Below are 23,822 nucleotides of genomic sequence, written 5' to 3'. Positions count from 1 at the left end.
TTCCATTTGTTAGGTGTTTGTAGGTGTCCTATAAATCCAATAATTTCTGGGGTAAACAAGGTTGTGGAAAGTTTCATGGTCTGTCTGAAGTCTGCACATTCTGCATGAAGAAGCTGTAAATACTGATATTACTGAATTGTAGAGCTTGTTAGTTTTGGGAACCTGGGTTTTCTCTTGTAACTAATACTAACCCTCTTCAGAATTAATGAAATACTTAGTGGAATTTTAACATTAAAAGAGAATTTCTAAAAGCTGTAGAAAAGGGTCTGTCAAATTATCACATGTTGTGGAAAAACATCATTGCTGTACTGCAGCATAAACATTTTTAAAAATTATGTAATATTATGAAACTTAATTTTTTTTTTTCAATGGTAATACTAAGTTTTGCTGTATTTAGTTCTTCAAATACCTTTTAATGATTTTTCTCTGTGGTCTAAATGGATGAAAACATAATCCAGATTTAAATCCTTTTCTCATAGTGTAGTGAACTTCAGCTCCTTAGATAAATTTAGATAATTTTTCTTCTTGCTAAGCTGGAGGAGTGTTTAATAGTTCTTAAAAGTTTGTGTAGTGTGGCAAGTGATGGAAAACAATTCTACCAGTAGCATTGCTGTAGAGATGGGGAGAGGTACAGATCATGTTTTCTCTTTGAACATCTGACTCACCAGAGCTGCCTGTTAATCCTGACAGCTTTATTGCAAAGCAAAGAAAGCGGCTGAATAAATTCAAGGGGAAAAAAAATTGTGGCACCACTGCCTACCCACAGCAGAGACAGTGGCCCTGGGATTAAAGGGAAGGAGAGAGGCAGGTGCTCTTGGTTTGCCTTATGGGAGGATTTAGGTGCTGTCACTCTCTCTCAGCTAGAATATTCTAAGGAAACATTTTGGTAGGGGAAAACATTCTCAGTTCAGTTACACAAAGTTGGCAATACTCACCACTTGCTTTCCTGGTCTTTTTTTTTTTTTTTTTTTGTTAGTAGGTATGGAGGCTTAAACTTTGTAAACATAGTCCAGATCTTGCCTTGCTTTTGTATGTGAAGCATTTAGACCCCTGTGTAAATTCTTCTGAACTTATTTTTCTGCAAAGCCTCTTAGGAAGAGTTGTGGGTTTCTTGCTTTTTGTGGGTTTTTTATAGCTCTAGTACTCTGATGAATCAGAGAATCCTAGAATGTCAGGGGTTGGAAGGGACCTTAAAGCCCATCTAGTCCAAAACCCCCTGCCATGGGCAGGGACACCTTGTACTGGACCAGGTTACTCAAGGCTTTATCCATCCTGGCCTTGTAATGAATCCATCTCCATGAGCGCTAGACCCTAATCCCAGCCACCAACAACATATTTTGAATTTGAAAAATGTCTCTCTCTGTATGTCCCTCTGCTTTTTGGATAAATACTTACTTATATTGAGCTTATATAGGAACCATGAATTAGAAAAGGCTTTGTGCCCCATAGGTGCCTGGCATGAGTTAAAAATGCGTCAATTATGAGGCACCTCTATCACGACAAAACCTCAGATTTCTTGCTGGGATTTTTGAGCTAGCAAAGTGATTTTGTTCAAAAGATGGCATATGGTTGCATGAGTCTTGGGCATTCATATGGATAAAGAATGTCACCCAACCCAAACTTCATTACAGTATGAAATCCAGTTTTTCCTTATTTTGCTTCATTTTAGATACCTGATAGAGTCTCTTTCCCTGCCAGCCACTGGAGGTCTGTAGTGGGCCGGCATCAGTGAACACACCGAGGTCTCAAGGGGGTTTTGGATAAAATTTGAGGGTTTTGCTTCCTTTGGATTTTGAGAGGCCAGTGAGTCTGTCACGCTTGGATTTGCCTGGTGCCTGTGGTGTGTCTGTGCTGTAGGTGACTGAGGAGCTGCTCAGCGAAGCCTTGGAGCGCTGAGATCACTGGGGCGAGTGTGTAGGAATCCCAGAGGGTTTGTGCTGCAGACAGAGCATCGATCCCCAGCCCGGTGCCAGCTTGGTGTGTCATTGCCCAGACATGGCCTCTAATACCAGCTTGAAGAAGAGCTGCCAAAACCACAGTGCTCAAGGCCTCTCCCTCTGAGTTCGGCCAATGCTCGAACGAAACAGCCCCCAGCTTGTTCCTCCGGGACACAGGCCTGCCTTGTTAGGAAATCGGTGAAGTTTGGGAACCCACAATACCTCACATAGCTCTGTGTACAGTAACGGAGGGTGGAAATAGGGCCATAGGCATGAGCAACCAGACGAGTTATAAATATAGAATACTCTCTCAATTCCAGTTTCGTTAGTCATGGGAGGACAGTGAGAGTTTTATAAACTTATAAGGAATATACAAACAGTTCTGAATTTAAAATAACTCTGTATAATTTTTTTAGTGTGTGAAAAGAATATTCTTTTTTGAGACCATCCATGTAAGTATCTGCTATACACAGCGCGTAAGGATCTGCGTATTTATATGTTCATGTGAATGTGACTTGAGATGACAAAAAAAGGTACCAGAGAAGAAAAGCGTAGCTCAAACGTGCCAAACTCAAGCAAAAACAGAGTGGGAAGCAGCGTGCTTCCTACTTTGTGCCAATATCAAAAACACGAATCCACTCTTTTTCTTTAATAAGTGCTGTCTGATGCTGTCTCCAGCTTCAGAGCAGCCAGGCAGTGTCTCTGAGCTGGCTTTGCTGCAGCCTGGAGCCCCTGTCAGATCCAGGGATACAGCTCACCTTGGCTGTCTTTCCTAAAAATAAATAAATAAACCTCTGGTACTCCCTAATCTGATCACAAATCCTTACTACAGGGAAGGATTTAGGAAGTCCGAAGCAATGTCATTGTTTTTTCCCAGTCATGCTAGCAGGAATTCCTCAAAAGCATGTGAAGTGTATCAGCAGAGACAACTCGAGCATCCAAGTCTTAGCTGTGTGTGAGTACATGGCCGGCAGCGCTGTGTGTGCTGTTTGTCCCGTGAGTATATTCTGTGTGTTTGCAGTTTCTGGGGGATGTCACAGTCAAACAGTTTATTTATCAAACTGTTGAAGAACTGAAATAGTTCAGTCTCACAACGGAGGAGGTTTTTAAAGATACTGAGCTAAGTACAGGCAGGACGACACTGTCATCCTTCAGCTGGGTTAGCAGGAAACACTGAGCACTCCCAGCTGCTGCTGTTCCATTCTGCGCTCTTCACTGACCCAAGGCACTTTTTCTCACTGGCTTATGGCTCAGGTGTTTGAGTCCTTTGCTTGGACTGTCTGGGGATTCAGAGCTGCTGAATTTGCAGCAGTTCACTTGGGGCCTCCTTTGGGTTTGTGGTCATGTCCAGTGCCACAGTCGACTGGGAGCATCCTTGCACTTCCCCAAAGCAGGTTCCGCAGCCCAGCTCCAGCTTTTCTGTCTACACACAGAGCTGGTCAGGAACCCACAAGCAAACAGGCGACTGTTGCAGCAGTTCTGTTGTTTGGAGACCAAACCATGGAGGATGGAGTTAAAAGTTCAGGTCCAGATAGTTCAGGATGATTTACAGACTATGAAAGCAATTTGCATCAAGTCTAAAAAGATAATTCAACATTTTCCCATTTTCCTTGGAAATGCTTCTGTCCATGGTTGTGGTATATGAGAAGAAACTAATTCTAATACACCTTAAAGTCAGCTGTATCCTTCCCACTGCCAGTGTTGCCTGTAAATTCGTTTAAATGAGTTAAGACATGGATAAATGCACAATCTTCCTGTCTGCTTTTAGGTCTTAGAAATTCTGGCACTTTTTGTATTCCCTCTGCGTTTATAATAGAGGAAGATTTAGAAAGAAAAATATATTCCGTGATTATTAAAACCAAGGAGAGAGCTCACCCTTTGATTGTTGTGGATCTCTAGAGCACAATCTTCAGTTGCTGTCAGATTTGCTTACACTCTTGTATTTCTGGAAGTCCTGAAGGAAATACTTAATTTGATCGTTTTAGCATAATTGCCTTAATATTGTTTGGAGCATCGTTGCTGCTGTTGTTAACAGGGTGCCTTTCAGTTGCAATGTACAAATATCGTAAGTGATGTCGTACTCCCAGATTTAGTAGTTTGCGATTTAAAACAAAAGCACCAGGTGTCTCTGATAACTTTGCAGACCATCAGCATTCTTGCAACTTGTTCTGCCCTTCCATTATCATCCTCCTCTTTTCTCGGGGTCCTGAACATCTGGATCTTAATCCTGGTTTTAGTGGCCTATCTCACTAACAGGTGAACAGCTTGAAAAGTCTTGCTCTGTAGTAAAACAGTTTGAATGTTCTTGGTCTTTCTGGCTGTTTCCTTGAATTTTCATCTTTCTAATGTTCAGAACTCTACAGGTTTTGTCATTGTCATCTTAGTTGGAGATGAACAAAAACTTTCTAGGTTTGCCCCACTGTGTGTATTATGAACAGTTTTCTGGAAGTTTTTTTTCCCTTTAATTTTAGTGCAATTAGCCCTCGGCTGGAGCAGTGTTGATTCAGCCTCCAAGACGAACATTCTGTATCATTGCTGGTGCCAGAATGGTTGAGCTGTTGATGGGTGTAAGGCATGAATGCAAAGGGCATTCCTGGAATGGAGCAGGAGCTGAATCCCTCGTAACCAGTGACTCTTGTTCGCCCTGGATTAAACTGCCGTGATCCTTCGGCATTAGGACAGCTACATAATTTAGGCCAGTGTGATAATGTTATCAGGCTGTCTTTCTCCTTTAGAATAAATCTGGAATGTGAATAGTAGTCCTCCTCCAGCTGGGCTTTTGCCAGGAGATGGCTGACCAGCACTCCTTGCTTGCAGTATATTAATTAAATCCCGTAAAGCTTATTGCCTTACACTTGCAGCATTTGGAAGACAGGCAGATTAAATCTAGCTTTAAACAAGAACAAGCAAAACCCCAATATATCGCTCGTAATCTGCAGCAAAAAGACAAATAATTTGCCTCAGAGCTGCAGCTTTGCTTTTCTTATCTGTTACTGCAGAGTTCAGGAACTTCAGTTTTCCCTTTAGGAATGTGGACAAATATATGACAGTGAGTGGTGAGGGATGGCAGTGGATGGGGAGCAGCTTTCACCACTGCAGGGGGACCCTCATGTTCCTGCCTTCATCCCCACTCTGATCAATGTTACTGTTCTGATTTGCATCTTCCAGTGGGAAATTTCCCTGTCCGTAGAGGAAATGTTTTTGGAACAGTGCGGTACTGATGGTAAAACGTTCCCGACCAGTTTGTTTACCCAGTGTTGAAGATAGAGTGCAACTGACCCAAACTCCCCAGAGATGGTTGTGTATCTGCCTCTGTGGGGTTTGTTTATGTGCTGAATTCATACTGGTGTGGAAGGGACTAAACGGACTTGTTTTTTTCCTCATTCTCTCGAGTGCCAGCTGCAATGATGCCAGTCTGGGCTGTGCTGGGCAACATAAACTGTTTTGAAAGAGAATGCAATTCATGCTCCCTGGGTTTGTCAATAAGTCGTGTTTGTTTTCACCTTCCTGGGCCGTAGTTTTACGCACTTGGGAGCAAATGCACACTACCTGTGCTATCCATGAGTTCCTGTTGACTGTGGGATAAGGTGGTTGTTTTCTTCACTCAGGTTTCCATTTGTTCTCATTTTGGTGTGATGGGAGTTCCCGTAACGCTCCTGGAGCATTTAGCAGGGTTGATTGCTTCATTTGCAGAAACCTGAAGGGATGGGAGTTTTACAGTGCCAAAGAGTGTCCCCAAGTCCTCTAGTCTGAATAAAATGGATCTGGCACACGCGTTGTTTTGTATCACAGCTGGGACGCCTGGAAGCTGTTTTGGTATAACTTCTAGGGTAAGGAATGAGTGAGAGGTGGCTAAAAGAGGGATGTGTGGGGTCATCAAACTCCAGTGTATCCAGCTGAAATACACTCACTGAATGACGAATATTTCCTCTCTGCCTTTTAGACCTCATTGCATCTGGTGGAATCTGAGAGTCTCCAGGTGCTGGATGGTGCTGGACTTTTCTTAACCTGTCACCCACTCCTTTCTTCCACTTCCTTGGTTCCAGAATCATCTACATGTGCTTCCATCTGAGCAGTTGGCTTCAACTGTTGCGCAACTGTGTATTGTTTTTCACCCATAAAATCCTGAGGAAGAGGATGCGAGAAACTATTCTGTGATCAATCTTTCATATGATTAAAAATTGGGCAGTTAGTGGGCTGATAGCTGGTATCAGGCTGGGAAAATCCATTGAGGTTATTTTGAGGTTCTGGATGCTTCATAACACCTACTCCTTCATGAAGGGATAAAGGCATAATACAGCATCTGTGACAAACAGAAATACCGAGAAGCGAGAGACCAAAAAGCTTTGTGTGGAGGCTGACCAGGTGTAGTGGGAAGAAAATAATTCACTGAGCCACTTCAGAATTATTTCAGGATCCTTGGAAAGGTCTCAGGGATAAAAATGGGTTGGTAGCGACTAGGATTTAAAGATGGAAACGCATGACTGGTGAAATGATCTCGAGTCAGACATAGCTTGTGGGCTGTAGACTTAATGCCGTCTTGGTATAAGTTTGTATAGACCTGTCCAAGTATTTTGCTGGTGGACATGACTGTACAATACTGGAGGTTTAAAGAAGGAGGAGATGATCTCTTTTATGTCCTAGATCAGTGCTGGGTTGAACTGAACCTTTGAGATCTGGCAGTTAATGTCAAAAGCTGCCAGACTTCATGCCTTAACTATCAGAGTAGTTCAACATGGCAGCATTTTTTGCCTTCAGGATTTTCACTGAATGTGAGATGACCAGTTTTGGAGAAGGGGAAACAGAAAAGACAAAAAATACACCACTGTTGATATGCTGCTAATACCTGTTTCTGTGGTAATATAAAGATTTACACGACTGCTCTGAATGGCCTCTTCAGTGCCTTGGAGATGACTTTTACCCATACTTCTGTGATCAGAACACGCTACTGCATGTATTTAATATGTGTATTTCCTTTTATTCTGTAGTTTTTGATTCCAGCCCTGACCATGAATCACTGGAACTGGATTTTCTGAGTAATGTCTCTCCAGTCTCTCTATTCTCACAGAATATTGGGCAAAAGAAATCAGGTCTTGTATAGGCTGTTTGAGCATTTGAAGTCAGCTGTTTGAAAGGCTGTACCAAAGTTTAGCCCATTAAAATGCAATATTTTTTAAATTCTGTCATATAGAAGGATTAACATTCCAAAAGTGACCGTATTTTTCTGTCTTTGTGGATGAATTTAGACAGCTAATTTTTTCAGTAGTTGGCTAGGAGGAAGCACTCCCTTCCTCCTCTGGTTTCTGCTCAAAACAAGGCACTTTTTTTCTCCCCTATTTTTTTTCTGAAACATTATTTTATCTGAAGGATGCTCTAAAAAGCTGAAAGAATATATTAAAAAAAACCAAAACAACCCAAAGAAGGATCAAATATCTTTTTACAAGGAGAGAAAGAATCTTTAAAAAATATTTATCCCACACTTGGCAACATTTTGCTTGCCCGCATGTGACTGGCACGGTGCCATCCTTGGCCAAGGCCGGCGCCTTCCCTTGCCAGGAGTCTTCCTCCTCTGGCTGCATTTTCACTCCCTGTGACTGATTGTTTATTCACCTGATTTTTCTGCTCCAGCATTGCTGAAGTCATGGCGTCTTGGAGATGATAAGAACACTTTGTCTGTCCAAACTGTACGATAGCCATGATGTCAATGCGGGCTGTTTGCAGCGAGCCCTGGCGTGGTGCACACTTCACATAGCAGGGAGGATTAGATGTCAGACAAACTTACTGCCACCTCCTTAGCCTGAGCCTGTCCAAAAGAGAACTGTTGTAAATACAGGCAGATGATTTGTTTCTTGCTTTTAAAATCTTTCCCCAGAGCTGTGTTTGAGGATTTTCAAACCTTGCTTTGTGTTTGCAGTTCTAGTTTAGCATCTTGGGGGTTTTAATTGAGGATAATGAGTCTCTGAGTCAGATTCTGTTGGGGCTTCTCGTGTTTCTGAGATACTTGCATTTAGTTTTAAGGTATCTCCTTGCTGTATGTCAGGTCTGAATCTGATTTGCAAATGTAAAACAGGCATCTTGGAATGAAATATTTTGACTTTTTTTTTTTTTTTTTTTTTTTTTGTCAGTGATTATAGTATCTTAATAGTATTTGGAAAATCTCCTAAATTTTTTGTTGACAGGGAAAACTTGTCTGAAGAAATCAGAGAGGAGGTGAATCATGGATGGATAAAAAAAGTTCTGTTGTTGGTTTTGCTCCAGTAGATTTGATAGGTGGCTACTGGTATTCTTCTGCTGTCTTTCTCTGAAGATCTGATGATCTGACACTACTTTCACTCACTAAATGTAAATGGATGCTGGTCTGTTGAGGCTTCCATCATCTCTTTATTAAACTGCTTAAGGGTCTGCCCTTCTCCATGTCTTGCTTTGACTTCCTTCTCCCATGGCTGCCCTCCAAAGTCTCTGAAATTTTCCATTATTTTGGTATCTCCATGTGATGACAATTAAGCATTTTTTGCCCTTGGGCTTGTCAGCAAGGATTTGTTCAGGGGTTGTTTTTTTTTGTATATTGTCATCAGCCTTCATGTTCCAAGGCACTGTTGTACCTGGCTGATAAATTCTGTCCCCAAATGTCAGCCCACTGTTTGCTCGTGTTTGTGTCTCTAATGTTCTTGAAGAATAAAGTCAACAAGTTACTGAGTGTATTGCAGGGCGCTTTTCCTGGCCAAAGTATTTTGGAGCCTGTATTTTACATGTTTGGTACAAATCTAAGAGCCCAAGTAGCACAGTTTGGGAGGGTGGGGGGAGGATAGATGGGTCCGGACTGTGAGGTCAGCTGGTGTTGTTTAGTAAGGTTTTTAGAACAGGGATATCTGAGGGAACTGGCGTGTAAGGCAGATAAGGCTTTTTTGTTGTTGATAATGTGTCCTACAGACACACACAGAAGTTCTTGTTCTGCCTCTTCAAAGAAACAGGATACCCGTATTGTCTCCAGGCTGAAAACCCTGCCAATGTTAGCAAGAACAAGCAGAAGATAGGACTGAGGAAAAAGCGAGCTTGCTGAGCTTTTAAAAAATTATCTTTATAAAGTTTTCAAGAGTTCATGTTAAAATGGTTGTGATTAAAATATTATAGTTTTGAAAACCTGTTTCACTGATTGCCTTTTTCATGTGAACTTGTGTATCATTCTGTGCTCCAATTTATATTTCTGTAGACCAGAGTCAGCAGATTTACCAGGAGATGCAGGGAATCCTGTTTATATAGCAGATTGCTCACGAATGGCAGAGGCATTAAGGGAATACAGGAGTCTTTCCCAGGAATGAAATAAACTCTGTTTATCCCAATACTTAGTACAGCAGTGCTTGTTTTCCGGCACATTGTTCAGACGAAAACAAAAAATGATGTATTTAATCAATACATCCAGCAATGAACTTCGTGGAGGCATGGGTTGGGAGGGTGTGTGTGTTTTTTTTAGTAGGGCTTTGAACTGGAAATATAGCTACCATGTGAAATCTGAGTTCTGGCACCCACTCAGCACGGCAGTCCATCTGCTAGCAAGGCACACTGATTTATTTTTTTTTTAATCCCTTGGTAGTGCCAGATGCAAGTCCTGTGTACCTTAAGGTGAAAGGTAATTCGTGATGCCTTACTAAGGTGGCAAGTGCGCAGACTTCTGTTGCACTGGTGCAGATTACAGTCAGAAAGAACAGACACCTGTATACGTATTTTCTTTTGGGATAAAGGTTTGGTGTGTATGGTTTGTTTCCTTTTCAAGGAAAAAATCATCCAGCACCTTCAGACAACTCAGTATTTAGCAGTGATTGCCTCTGCATTCCTGCTCTCTGTAGTCTTACAGGCTCTGTTAAAATTTTCTCAATTTGGTTTGCATGTGATAGCTGTGATACTTGTGGTACCTGGGCAGGCACCGGCCGTGCTCATGGGGTCCCACCTCCTTGTTCTCATAGTCTTTCCCCTCCATCCATTTAAAAAAGGAGATTAAAATTAATCACAGTGAGTATAGAATCATTTTGATAAGAAATGCAAAATTCTTTGATAGCATTTTGACAAGTCCTTTTCAAGGTGGGCACTACTTAAAGCTATCAGAAAATGGCTCTTTATAATCAAGTCAGTGGAAGATGTCAACATCCTTGATGCAGAGCTATGAGCAAGTGGGGGTTTTTGTGGTTTTTGGTTTGTTTGTGGGGGAATTGTTGTTGTTGTTGTTACTGTTGTTATTGCTTAACAGCAGTCTCAAGCATTTTCTCCTGTGTCAGGATGGTGGAGTTCTGCTGAATGGGACTGTGAAAACTGGAAAGCCTGGACCTCCTTATGGGAAGAGGAGGGCGCTAAGATTTTAGGGTGTTTAGTCCTGCATTAAAACAACACCATGGCTGCAAACTGGGAGATAAATCATAATGCTGAACTAGTGTGGAGTTTCATCAACTGCTTCCATGGTCATTTTGGGATGTTAACTTCTCTCCTGATTCTCTGCTTTCTGCTGAAATCATTCCATTTAAATGTCTGTGGTGCTCTGTTTGGATCTCTCTGTAGTGGCACCACTGAAATCGAGTTTTCTGCTGTTGTTACTGATACAGTGTTTTAGCTAAGTTAGAAAGGGGCAAAGAGTTACTTAATGCAAACCAGATTTGCAATCTGTGTGTTTCCAGAGCCTCTGGCACATGGCTTGTGTGGCTAAAAGGCCATAGAGTGCTGTAATCAAAATGCTGTTGTTACATAAATATAATGCTGCCACTTCTTTTGATCTGGCAGTGGTGAGCTCAGCTGCTGAGGATTCTGCTCTTTGTTCATGTCTTCCAAGCTGAAATGCTTTCACATAAAACGAATGTCTCCATAAATTTGCACCCCATTTTTTTTCTCCCTTTCGTATTTTGTTCTCTGAACCCAGAATTTGAGGATAAGGCAGAATTCTGTTATGCTCTTCAGGGGAAAATAGTAGCTCCGTAATTCCTTGGTATTTGATGTGGATGGTGATTTGATACTTTATTAAACCGCATTTTGCACACATAAGCAACATTGGGATGCTACACTGGGGTCAGCCCAACCATGTGTGCTGCAGTAGAGCAGTGCTTCCTTCTACAAGTGTAATTAAGTTGTTTTGAAGGAAGCTTGTTTTCTTGCCAATAAAAGACCAATTTGAAGTACAAACAGGAAAGACAAGGAATGCTTAGAAAGACAGTAAGTCAGCATGCCAAAAAAAAAATTATCCGTAATACTAGGGCTATGGAATAGGTTCCAGTACTGCCTGTTTCCATTATCCTTATGTTGATCTTGCTTTCAGCAGTTTTCTTTATTACTTACTTGGTTCATGTCATAAATTTGATCTGAGAAAAAGATACTTTCGGGCAACTAAAGCTGAGAAAACCAGAACTTTTTACAGTAGTGGGTTGGGTTGTTTTTCAGAGATGCTCTTGAGTGCAGGGACTGAATTGCTATAGAGTTGCACAGAGCAGGGTTTTTCCTTTAGTGCCACTTACCTCAGCAGCTGTTGCTCATGCTCCCTTGCTTTGTGTCCTTGCAGTGTGCCCCAGCTCATGTGGGAAGAGAGCCTGCACAGACCAAAACGAGTGTTGCCATCCCGAGTGCCTGGGGAGCTGCACGGCGCCCGACAACAACACGGCGTGCGTGGCCTGCCGCAACTACTACTACGAGGGCGTGTGCCTGCCCACCTGCCCCCCCAACACGTACAAGTTTGAGGGCTGGCGCTGCGTCACCAGAGAGTTCTGCTCCAAAGTCCCCGCCACGGACGCCAGCGAATACGAGAAGTTTGTGATTCACAACGACGAGTGCATGGCCGAGTGTCCCTCGGGCTTCATCCGCAACGGGAGCCAAAGGTAAGGCAGCTTCTGTCTGGGTTGTCCTATTTGGGTTTGCCAGTCCCTGTTCAAGGGCAGATTGGGGTGCAAATTACTTGGGGTAGAAGGGAGGACACAGGAGGGGGAATTGCAGTGGGGGATTGCGTGGCTTCCTGGTAGAAGCTGACTTGATGAATCTTGATAGACCTTCCATCATGAATCCACCTGATGCGTGTGTGTGGTCCTGTGCAGCATCAGTGGGCTCTGGTTCTTCAGCAGGGCTAGAGGAGGTCATGCAATGCAGAACCAGGTCTTCAAGTAGAGAGTAATAAAATGAAAGTTAAGCCCAAGGCTGGAGTTGACTGATGACCATTATCACACAGAACAAACCATAGGAGTTACCTTGCCTTGCGTATTATTTGCTTTATGTGTGCCTGCATTTTAGACACATGTATTCTTCAGTGTATTTAATTTAATTTCCCTTTTCTCACTATTTCCAGGAGATAACAATGGTGTTTTAGAAGGAAGTAATCATATAGATGGTATGCAGCAGCCAACAATATTATACAGAATAATTTCTTCCAAGATTGTTACTCTCCTCTTGTTATTTAATTCTAACAGTTGGAGCAATGGTTGCTTGTGATTTTTGTCATTTGCCAGTGGTTTAAGCGAGAAGCCTTCATTGCCTACTGACCCTTGGAAGTCATGGAGTTTGAGTGAAGGATAGTCAGTGTGCTAAAATTTGTAGTGCTTCAGTATTATGCTAAAAAGGTGTCTTTGTAGGCTGCTGTGTTTTTTGGAAAGGTGATTGTGGTGATGCAGCAGTTGTGTGTCTGTGTATGTGTGTCATCCATCTGTTCCAGGCACTCTCCAGTTGGCATTTGGATACAAGCAACTTAACACAGCCTTTCCCCAAATCCAGATATTCACCTGAGAAGTGCAGCTTTTGTTATCTCCTGGAGCTTGTAGTAGCAGCAGTTTGAGCTGCTTATGCTGGAGTGCGAGGCCATCCTGTCTTATCTCAGTGTTGTGTTCTCTGCAGAGATTGAAAGGAGCTGTAACTCAAGGCTAGTGAATGTTCTGTTCCCCAGAGGTGCTGTTAACAAATAGTTGCAAATGGAAAGCATTTCCAGCATTCTTTGTACAGTTAGTTGAAGCCTCTTTCTTGTGTCTGCAGCTTTTAGTGGTTTGTGGCATGTTCTAGACCAGGATTTTGAAATAGGAGCTTACTACTAAGAAAAGGAGCTTCTTTCTGTTATGGTTCATGCATGAAAAACTGTTATCAATTTACATGTTTCTTTAAGCCTCAGCGGAAAGTGGGTTCAGTTTCTTTTAAAAAAAATAAATAGTAAGTCTATGTCCATCAGTATTGTCAGTAGAAACCTTTGTCTTTGGATCTGGGTTTGGGATTTTTTCATTTTTATTTTTTTCTCTCTGAAGTGATAAGGTGGAGTAAGTAATCATGAAATACCAAGAAAAGTGCAAGAATAGATTGAAAAATAAAAATTACCTTGAATCAGGAAGGACATTTACCAGGAGGAGTGATCAGAGGGCCTGTGTTGTGCACAGTGTCCAACTTTGAGATGAATGTGTAGGGAATACAACATGGAGCCTTTAAAAACCTGCTGTAGTCAAAGGCTGGTCTACCCTGAGTTCTTGTTGCTTGAGTTTGGCTGCTAAAAATGCTTCTGACTGCCTGTGAGTAGAAGCAGCAGAAATGAGCGTGTGCTTCAGTGTTGCCTCCCAGCTTCTGGCAATCTGGTTTCTCTGAGTTTGGGGCTGTGTCTTGGTGTTTCCATCTGTATCACCCATTTTGAACCTGCTTAGACTTCTGGCCTTCCTCTCTGAATTCCTGTTGCCAATTAGTTGTCCTTGCATCAAGATACAACCTTCTGTTTCCTTAAACTTGCTGCTTTAATGCCTCTTAAGCTGTAAGAAGTAGTGACTAATTGACTGCTCACTTTCTCCACATCCCTCCTAACTGTGTGCCCCCACAGTTGTCTTTCTGAGTTAAACGGCCAGAAGCATGGAATTCCCTAATGCTAAGCTTTAAATATTGGTTTAAGGACATGGACACAGACAACTTTATAAGAATGTGAACAGTATTTTCCCATCTCCAGTTCTTGGCTGGCCTGTTTTGTGAGGTTGGTCCTGGATTAGCACGAAACCTCGTTGCACTCTGAGGCTGCCTGCGTAAATGGGAAGGGAGGGGTTTCTGGGTACAATTCAATAAACACACAGTTGCAAGGGCACTGGGTTTTACCTGAGGTTCCTTTGACTTTGGAAGGACCACAGAGCCTTCCAGAAGCTGGCAGACTGTGGGTATGGGTCCATTCAGTCACTGTAGGAGGTACAATGCTCCAGCCTCTCTGGAGTGCAGCAGGCAAGTATATCCTGAACAAGCATGGCAGCTTTCATTCTAGCCTGGATGATTTGCCTAAGCTTTAGAGGGAAATGTCTTCCAAAATTCAACTCAAAGCAGTCTGTTTACTCAGAGTTGCATATCACTGTCTGTTTTCAATATCCCCCTCTTTCCTCACAGCATGTTTTGCAGCCCTTGCGAGGGGCCTTGCCCCAAAATTTGTGAGGATGGGAAAACGAAGACCATTGACTCTGTCACATCAGCACAAATGTTGCAGGGATGCACAATTCTCAAGGGAAATCTGCTGATCAACATCCGGCGTGGAAGTAAGTGATCGCCCTCGCTTTTGGAACCCCTGATAAGGCTGCTTTTCACATTTTTCCTTCTGTCGTCAGCATAACGATAAGAACATTAAAAACTCAGCAAACTGTTTGCTTTCCAGGCCCAGAGCAGTGCTCCTGTTTGATTTGGCCCACTGCAGCGCCATCCTGCCCCACACGGGTGGAATAGGTATTCAGCTCCCTGGGAAAGCTGGTATTTTTGTTAGCTTTTTTGGCAGGACAAGGAGCCAGGATTAGGCAGTTAGACAAGCAGTGGTCCCAAAGGAGTAATAAAGGCCCAAAAAGGTGGAAAAGTTGAAAATCCTTGCATTTGGGTAGGTAAATAGCTTGTCACATGGCACTGTAAGACTGTAGATCCTCACTTTTTAAGGCAAGGTGTGGTGTTTTGCTAGAACATGGAATCCAGAGTGCTGAGAACTCGTATAAAGCCTAACACTGTGCTGCTGGATGGTCAGCATTAGTGAGCTGGCCACCTCTGTCACATGTCTTGAACAAGCGCTGGATTAAATTTGTCAGAGCAGTGATTCATCAGCCAGGGAGGTGTTGACAGCTGATGAGCTCTTAAAAGCAGAGTAAAAATTGCTGTTAGTTTTTATTGGACTTGTATGTCCTTATGGAAGGTCCCTTTTGGTTTCATTAATAAGGTTGAAAGATTGAGATCTGTTTGATTCCCTACCTCGTGCTGAATGAAAGTTCCAGGGTTTAGTTACAGCAGCATGTGAATTTTTTTACTTTTGGTCCCACTGCTACAGGTACAATCTTCCCTTATGGGATACGTTCCAGTTACCTGTGGCAAGCGTGAGGGAGTTTTTAAATTTCATTTAAGCATTATTTTAGAGTGCTGAAGAGCATCTGATTATTTGGTATGGGAACCAACCATTGGTATTTGGTCTTCCCAGCCATCTGTTAGGACTTTGGTGTGTTTATGGTAACAAACACGCCCCATAGCAGCTTCTCCCAACTCCTTAAAAACTTCCCCTTGGAACTGCGGCTTAATTAACTTGGCAAGGTGGTGACACCAGGCAATGGGATTGGGCCAGGGGTTGCTGGAGGTAAGGACAGCAAAGCTTGAGCTTGTGAAGGATGGGGTGTTGAAGACCTGTGCAGGGACAGCTCATAGAGGGGAGGCAGTTCTGAAGAGTGGAGCTTCCTCTGCAGTCATTTTAATAATTTCTAATAGAAAATCGGCTTCAGTAAGTTGTGTGGAACGTGCTCCATGGCAGGAGGGCTTGCTTATGCTTTTATCTTTGCTGTTTCATCAACTGGTTCAGTTTTGTAGCCAGAGCTTTTCAGGTCATGGAAAGCAATGCTCTGTGGCCCAGAGCAGACCAGGAACACACCCTTTCCTCTCCATCTTCAGTCTCATTCTCTGTTTTCCACTGGAGCTTTCTGCCTGAGCTTTGCTCCATACCAAAATAACAGTTCCATCTCATGATGTGTACATTTACACAAGGGTCTTTTCATCCCTGCCAGAATGCTGGCTCACCATTTGGTGCTGGCTTTAGAGGTCAATGCCCATGGAAAAATCAGATATTCGAGTATGGAAAAGCAAGACTGGTTTCCCACTGTTACTCTGTGGCTTTTTTTTGCCCTTCAACCATCTGGCTGCACGGGCAACTGTTCCTGGGGGAGGAAAACCAGTGTCTCTCATTTTCAAAAGCAAAAAGTACAAACATTTTCTTTTACTGAGCTAATACTGCATGGAGCAGAATATTAGTCAAAGCTGTGAATTCTGTTATGATAATGATTATCTTTTTCTTACTGTAGATAACATTGCCTCAGAACTGGAGAATTTTATGGGTCTGATTGAGACAGTAACGGGGTATGTGAAGATTCGTCATTCCCATGCATTGGTCTCCCTGTCTTTCCTGAAGAACCTGCGATACATTCTGGGAGAGGAGCAGGTGGACGGGTAAGTGTTCAGATATTTGCAGATGCAATTTCACTTTAATACAAAGCTCTGGAATAAGTCTCCTAAAAACCATTCACTTGTCATTTATGGAATCTCCCCTTCCACTAATACGCAGCGTTTTTCTCCTCATGAACACCTCTGCACAGCATTGCTCATTTGCATTACTGCCCAAATCAGCATATTAAATGGAGTATATTACAAGTATTTTATGGTACCCTTGCTGTTGCTTTTCACTTTAGGTTTTTCTAGTAGATTCTTTACATCAATAAAGTGGTTTTGTTTGTTCTTTTTGCTCTATTTGAGAAAAGAGCATCTTCAGAAACAATTGGATTTTCTTGCAGTTCTTTACTGTTGGCTTTTAGCAGAGTTTTATGGAGAAGTCAGCTGAAAGGAAATGCGCATTTTACTGACCAGGGAGTGCAACTGGAAGTGACCCAGCTAATGTTAAACAGTGCAAGTTGCTATTGTTTGCAGCTCCTTGAAATGTTAGCATTACATGGATTATCTACCGAGCACGCAAAAGACCGGTCAGGAAAAGTTGATCCCTTGAAATGTTTGCTGTGGATTATATTGCTTCTATAATTACTCACCATGTGATACTTCTTGCTGTACATAACTTGTGTTTTCCTATGATGGTAAAAGACTGTCAAGGCAAAAGTTTTTATCCCTGCAGAGCATGTGATGCTGAAGTGTGGTGAGGGTCCTTCATCAAACTGTCTTGCTCTTTCTCATCCCAAATCAAGTAGCCATCCCAGTTAAAACCAGTGTTCTGTGGAAGAAATCAGTCGCCCTCCATATTGACAGAACTGTTAAATGAAGAATTTGAGGAATTTGTAGAAGAAAAGGTGGTAGGAGGGTCATTGGAAAGGTTGTTTATGTCTTATTTATTTGCCCTAACTTTATGAAGTTAAAACATGAGGGATTCTTCACAGCCTCCCTCTTTCTCTCAGGCTGGTCTTTGGTCAGCCCTAAATTCTTAAAATTCCACCATCTGACAGAGTGAGTGCAAGGGCAACTCTCCCTCCTGCCCTTGCAGAGCATGCTGTCTGCTCAGGAAGAGCACTGGCTCTGTGGAGAAGCTTGTTTCCACCTGCAAATCCCAGAGGATTGTCAGTGCCGAGCATGGGCTCGTTCAGCTGCTCCCGGCAGGCTGTGCTCTCAGACACTCCAATTATCAATTTGTCTTTGCTTCTCTCCCCTCTTCCCTCAACCTCTTTGAATTTGAGTTTAGGTTTGTGTCTCAGGAAGTAATTATGTTTATGGTACCTTGTCTGTCAGCAAGCAGAGCTGAAATGGGGGGAAACAGGAGATTTATCAGTCAGATTCCCAAACAGAGAAGTAAACAGGTGTAGCTTTGAGGAAGAAAACAGGACTGAGTGGGGAGATAAAACAGATCTATAGTAAAGAGCTGCTTGTGCTAAAATTCCCCTATCTTAGGAAATGACTGCCGTTACATACTAAGGGGCAGGGGCAGCCTCTTTGCTTGGAAAACATCTGGCATAATTTAGGCATTACCACAGTCTAAATAACATGTCCAAAAATAGTTAGGTGGAAGTAGGCACCTGACAAGGAAGGACTGAGCTTGAACAATTACTTGGGCAGAATTATGAACAACAGGGAGTGGGATCTTAACCTGGGAAGCAGTGTGCTGCTCTTTGTGCCAGCAGTGCCTTGAGGAGGGGTGAGAGGGAGGGTAACTGAAAGCCCATTATGATCGTTGTTCATTACATGACTGATCCCACTGCCACTGTCCTTTTATTTATTGAACTGGACGAACGAAACAGCACTTCAGAACTTCCTTGTTCCTTATTCAGTTGCTGGTGCTTGCCTTGGTTATCACAGAAAGTGGAAAGTTTAAAGGGAATCTACTTTGTTTGTTTTTAGAGTTTTCATTGCCTCTTTTGAAAACCATGTCTGTAGTGAATGTGCTCACACAGCAAGAAAATAATTTCTCCTTGCAAATAGGGAAACTGAGATGGAGATGTGCTAGAGAGGTCTCGGCACCTGTTGCAGGGTTTTGTTTCCTCGTCTGGTGCTGACTCTTGCAGGCCCCTCCATCCTCTGCTGGGGTCTGTGTGGTCACTGCTGTGTGCATAGATGGTATGTAGGTAGCGCTTCCCAGAGCATCCCAGTTTGGGCACCTGGCAAATGAGCAGTTTGTGGCCCTCAGGAGCAGCCGAGAAGATGGTGACTGAGGAGGAATTTCAGTTGTGGCACTGGCCTGCTCTGATGTTGTGTTTCAACTTCTGCAGCAAACTGGGGGACAGTCTGTAAAATCAAAACAACCTCCCCCCTGTTTTCTACACCATTTTGAGGCAGAGGCATCAGCTGTCAGGCCTGTTGGAAGGTGTACACAGGATCTCTAGCTGTTGTGTGGTTCCTCACTGAGGAATTTACGGTTTGTTTTCCTGGGGTCATTATTGTCAGGGTGTGGTGAATTCACAGTCGGCAGAAGAGCAGCAAGGCCTGATCTAACCACAGCATTCCAGCAGAGCAGGCACCCTGTGCTGAGGGCGTCTGGAGAATGAATGACGCCTTCCAAACCTTTGGTGACACCTGGCTGCAGTGCAGGCTCCCATGCTCCTCAGCTTGGTCCTGGTTTTGGGGGAGTTTCTGTTTCTCAGCTGCCCATGTGTGAGTGAAGTTTGAAAAAGTGAGCTGGGGAGTTTGTATGTGGAGGTGTGAGGCTGAGTTTGTGTGGAGGTTTCAGAAGCTCGTAAGTTTAGCTTTTCAAACCAGAAAGAAAACACGGAACTTTAGTAAGGTGCAGTACTTTCAAATCAACACAGGATTTGGTGATGTCTTTCAAATCCCACAGGCAGTTCAGCATCCTTGTTCTCTCCTGGCAGAATGCATTTAAAGCACAAACATGTCTCCGCTCCCTTGTTAATTGAGCACATTCTTCTCAGCATCTGTGTGAAGTGGTACTAGGTGTATCAACTTCATTAGAAATCAGGTCCTGGGTAGTTAGGGGACAGGTGGAAATATGAGAAACAACTTGTCTTTCACATGGTTCTGAAAATATGCTCTGCATCACAGGAAATGGCAAATCTGTGCAGACTGGAACCAGAATGCACAGTTTTTGTTTCAGGTTGGGTGAGGGAGAAATTAGTGCTAAATTTTAAATGAAGTAATTGAAGGAAAACCATAAATTAGTAGTATAGCAGCTTTTTATGAGCCCTATGGTTTGTCTGCCACATTTCCCTGCAGAAACTCTGTAGTTAGAAGGGTTTGCAGAAAGCCCAGTGTAGCTCTGTTGACAAGGGCTTAGCAGTGCAAGATGGGCTTCGCTGTGTTAATAATGGATTTTGTGTTGCTGTAGTTAATGGGGGGGGGACTTCCCACCAGAGTGAAATAAATACTGCTGTGACGAGTTGGCTTGATTTAGGTTCATCAGCCACACAGACCTTTATCTCATTTCCCGATGGTGCATTCCTGTCCCTACTATTCCGAAGTGTCAGTGTCCTTGCAGGCGTTGTCTTGCTGCTGATGTAGAGCCTATAATCTTGCTTCTGTAGCACGTGTGTCTTTTCCTTCTGTCCAGTTGAGTAGTACCGGGAATTTCTTCATAATATTTAATAGGCCTTTTGCACAGAACTTTTATACAGTATCTGTGGAAATAAAGGATGTGCATGTTATTCCAGGGCTGTGCTTAGGGAGTGGGCTCGGCACAGCTGCCTGTGTTTAGTTCTGTGCTCTGAAGTGTGGATCCTGTGCAGTCAGTACAACTGTTTGCTGTTGGGTTTCGATGTACAGGTGCAACTGTTCTTGGCACAATGTAGGAAATCTTTATTGGGCCAAGAGGTAAACTAAGAGAGGCTAGGAAACCTCTCTGTGCAAACTCTTGGAGCTGCTTTTGTAAACATAAGCAAGAGTTGTGCTGATGACTGTGTTTTATTGTCAGAACTCCAGAAGCCTTTTCCTTCCATGAGGTATCTAAGGTTACTGCTTCCCATTTGCCACCAAATGGAAAATCCAATGTAGAGACCTGCTGTTCAGAGGATATGAATTTATATTCCTCATAGCAGCTCCTATACAATTACTAGAACACATGTTAGAGTGGGCTGTAGATGGTGTGGTGTCACCCTTGGAATCCTTTGTCACACTCATTTCCCTGCCCCCTAAACATTCATTGCTTCATGGGAGAGAAGAAAGCCCTTTGCTGAACACCAATTTAAAGTAAGAGGGAACAGCACAGTATTTTAAAGTTTTCTTTTATTAAGGTATTCTTCACTGGAATGGGCTGTGAATTAAAACAAGTATTTTCTTCTTCAAAAACTTCCTTGTAGGAATTATTCCTTCTATGTGCTCGACAACCACAATCTTCAGCAGCTGTGGGACTGGAACCATCATAACTTGACAATCAGTGAGGGGAAAATGTACTTTGCATTTAATCCTAAACTGTGTGTTTCTGAGATTTACCGTATGGAGGAAGTTTCAGGAACCAAGGGACGACAGAGCAAAGGAGATATAAATCCAAGGAACAATGGGGAGAGAGCCTCTTGTAAGTAAACAAACAAAAAAAATCTCAATGCCAGCTGCACAGGAGGGTATCACAAGAACAAACCCAACATGCTGACATGTTGCTGACCATTGCAATATTTAGAATTTAGGATTTGCAGGAGGCTTTCAGCCCTTCTGCTTGTTCAGGCTTTAAACTGTAGCTGTGGAGGTACCTTTGCATGGGTGGAAAATGATGTGGTTACACTGTCCTTATCTCATCTGTAAAACCCACTTGTAGAAGATGACTGCTTCCCAAATCTCCTGTTTTGTGACAGCAGCAGCAGATAACAATAGGAGCATACCTGGGAAATGAGAAATGAAATCCAGTAGTTTGGTGTATCCAACAAGGAGCAATTTCTCAGTCTCCTTTGTAACTGTGCATCATTATAGGTGTTTTCCTCTCTCAGATACTTACTTTTTCTTGATACTGAGGATGCTGCTGAATAACAATTTCATAGACACCAAAACAAACTCTTTCTGTTACGTTCAGCTTCTTTTAAGCTTCTGCCAAATATTGTACCTGGTTGCTAGAAATAGTAGTTGTAAACTTAGTTTTCTCTGCTTTGTTTTTGAAGTATTTGCTTTTGAATTGAGAACACTTTTTAATGTTCTGCAGTATTCCTAAGCCTGAGTGTCTCTGCATTTAATTTTGGATTCTGCAATGGTCAGAGTTATTGGAAAGTCCTCTCTTGGCTTTGGTGGTCTGCACATCAGGTCTCCAGGTGTAACAGCACGTTTAAAAGCAATTTCTCATCTAGGAATTAAGAACGCCTACGAGTTTCACCTCAAAGCCTTAAAACTGACAATGCATTTTTCCCTTGGTTGGTTTGTGGTGTTTTTGGAACTGAGTAAACTTAAATGGATCTTGTGTATAAGTCAAGCCCCCTTGTTGTGGATGGTGTTTACAAAACTAGGACACGTAGTCTGCTGAATGTCTCTTTAGGCATGATGCAGACGCGCAGATGGCCCAGATCCTTGTTGTAAGCACCCTCCATTCTTTGCACATTCAATAGAGCAAAGCCTTGCAGTCCTGGAGGAGTTACAGACACACAGCCAGGCCTTACTACCACTGAGTCCAGTGCCAGCCGCTGCCTGCTTTTTTAAGAAACCAGTACAGAAAGCTTTCTGACTCTGAGAAGAGCAAAAGAATCAACAAAAGCTCAACTGCCTTTGCAAAGATAGCACCAACAGTGCCAGTGTACATGAGGGTGAAAACCTCTTTATTTTCAGAGCTTCTATGGAACATTAGAAACTAGCTCGCAGTTGACAGAACACAATTTCTTCATCCAAGAATTAAGTTTTTAAAATGCTATTTTGTTTTGGATTGGAAAGCTCAGTGATTAGGTAGTGGGAAGCCATTCATTTCAAAGCTGTGGGCTTCCATCCAGCTCTGTTCAGAAGAGTAGCTGGAAGTTGCTGCCATCAAATGGTTGTGCTGTATATGAACTGAGCTTTGGAGTTCTTGGTCCAGCCTCTGATGAATAGGAATGTAAACTCCTTTGTCTTTTCCATGTTGTTCACTCTCCAGGAAAAACAAATGGTAGTTGTCAAAAGTTGTCCTGGAGAGTGAGCACACAGAGGCCGGTGACTGCTCCGCGCGTGCTTTGGAGGCAGATGATGAATTTAGTGCTTCCTAACCAGTCCTGTGGATAAACAGCGCTTCCATTCCTCGCTCAGGGAGAGTCTGAAGTAGTTTTCAAGAGCTTTCTGATGATGCATTAAAAGAAAATCTGCTTCAAAAAAATTAATAACAAGTAGCTCAAGCATATTTTAAACTGATTGCCAAGGTCACTGCTTACCCTTAAGCACTCAAATGTAGTAGGAGGAAAGAGGAAGCTCTGCAGAGACAAAGGCTGTTGGTATTCTGTGGTGTCATAGGTGTTACTGGAACGGCTCATTAGCTAAAACTGATACCTAAGAAACAAAAACCACTGACAGGTGATGTGATGCCAACTCCTGCATGTCCCATCCTTTTGTATTGCAGGTGAAAGCAAAATTCTGCATTTTGTTTCCAACATGACGCTCAAGAATCGGATTAAACTGACATGGGAGCGGTATCGCCCTCCAGATTACAGAGACCTCATTAGCTTCACTGTTTACTACAAAGAGGCGTAAGTAGATGTCGTCAGAGGTTAATCAGGGCAGTCCAAGGGAGGGCAGACAGTTCTGTTCCTAGTGCTGGATGGCTCATTCAGTTTGTGTATTTCACCCTCAAGTCCTGCTTTTGTTCTAATTCTTTTCTTGGTGGAGCACAAGTCTCCTTTAAAAAGAGGATTGGTTTGAGTCCTACAAATGGATTGCAAATCCATCAGGAAGTTTTAAATTTGAAAAAAGAGAAAGGTGGATGTCTTGGCTCTTCTCAGGGGTCTGATTTGGAGCTCTTCCTAAGTCATCATGTTGACTGAGATATTTTCCTTCTTTAGTCAAAGTACTGACTAGAGAGTGTCACAGGTCAGGAGTTTGCCCTGTCACCTTGACGACTTGTCTGCTCAGGGTTTGGGGTTATTTAGACTATCCAGCTTTGGTCATTTTCTGCATTAGTATGTCTTGATAATAGAGGATAGCGGGGCAGTTACTGGAGAAATCCAGATTACTTGGAAGATGCCTCTGCCTTTGCACATCCTTGTAACGGTCAGTTTAAAGTAATTAAAGAACCAGATGAGCACAAAAATAACTCTCCAAGCAGTCTTGGAGGTGTCAAAGGGAGGTTTGGAATGCTGGTAATGATACATGGAGCAAAGATGTGACACATGGAAGCACAAATGGTTTGTGTCCAGCATCACTTGAAAAAGAACATCGTTGTGATGTTCTACAATGAAGCCAGTGTTGGCAAGTCTGCAGATATTAATAACAAGAGTTTGTATGCTCTTGCACCAGTGTTACAACTTCTGAAAAGTAGAACTCTTTGACTATATAAATGTGTTTGTATTGTGTGGAAATAAAGGGGTAAAAAGCCCA

At 42.7% G+C, this 23,822-nt stretch overlaps 1 protein-coding gene across 2 annotated transcripts in view; it reads left to right on the top strand.

The window, feature by feature from the left end:
- Positions 1 to 23,822, top strand: part of IGF1R (insulin like growth factor 1 receptor) — a 173,693-nt gene that overhangs the window by 116,848 nt on the left and 33,023 nt on the right. For both annotated transcript variants that reach the window (XM_042039718.1, XM_042039716.1), the window contains exons 3-7: positions 11,473 to 11,785; positions 14,289 to 14,434; positions 16,217 to 16,361; positions 20,651 to 20,865; positions 22,849 to 22,975. In XM_042039718.1, the coding sequence (XP_041895652.1) occupies positions 11,473 to 11,785; positions 14,289 to 14,434; positions 16,217 to 16,361; positions 20,651 to 20,865; positions 22,849 to 22,975 (946 nt within the window). The remainder of the gene's footprint in view (positions 1 to 11,472; positions 11,786 to 14,288; positions 14,435 to 16,216; positions 16,362 to 20,650; positions 20,866 to 22,848; positions 22,976 to 23,822) is intronic.

Source organism: Corvus kubaryi, unplaced genomic scaffold, assembly GCF_017639235.1.
Source record: "Corvus kubaryi isolate FWS band 111438036 unplaced genomic scaffold, C.kubaryi_AGA036_p1.0 37394, whole genome shotgun sequence".
NCBI lineage: Eukaryota > Metazoa > Chordata > Aves > Passeriformes > Corvidae > Corvus > Corvus kubaryi.
Note: the sequence above shows the minus strand (reverse complement) of the source record. Positions and strands in the feature narration are given on the sequence as shown.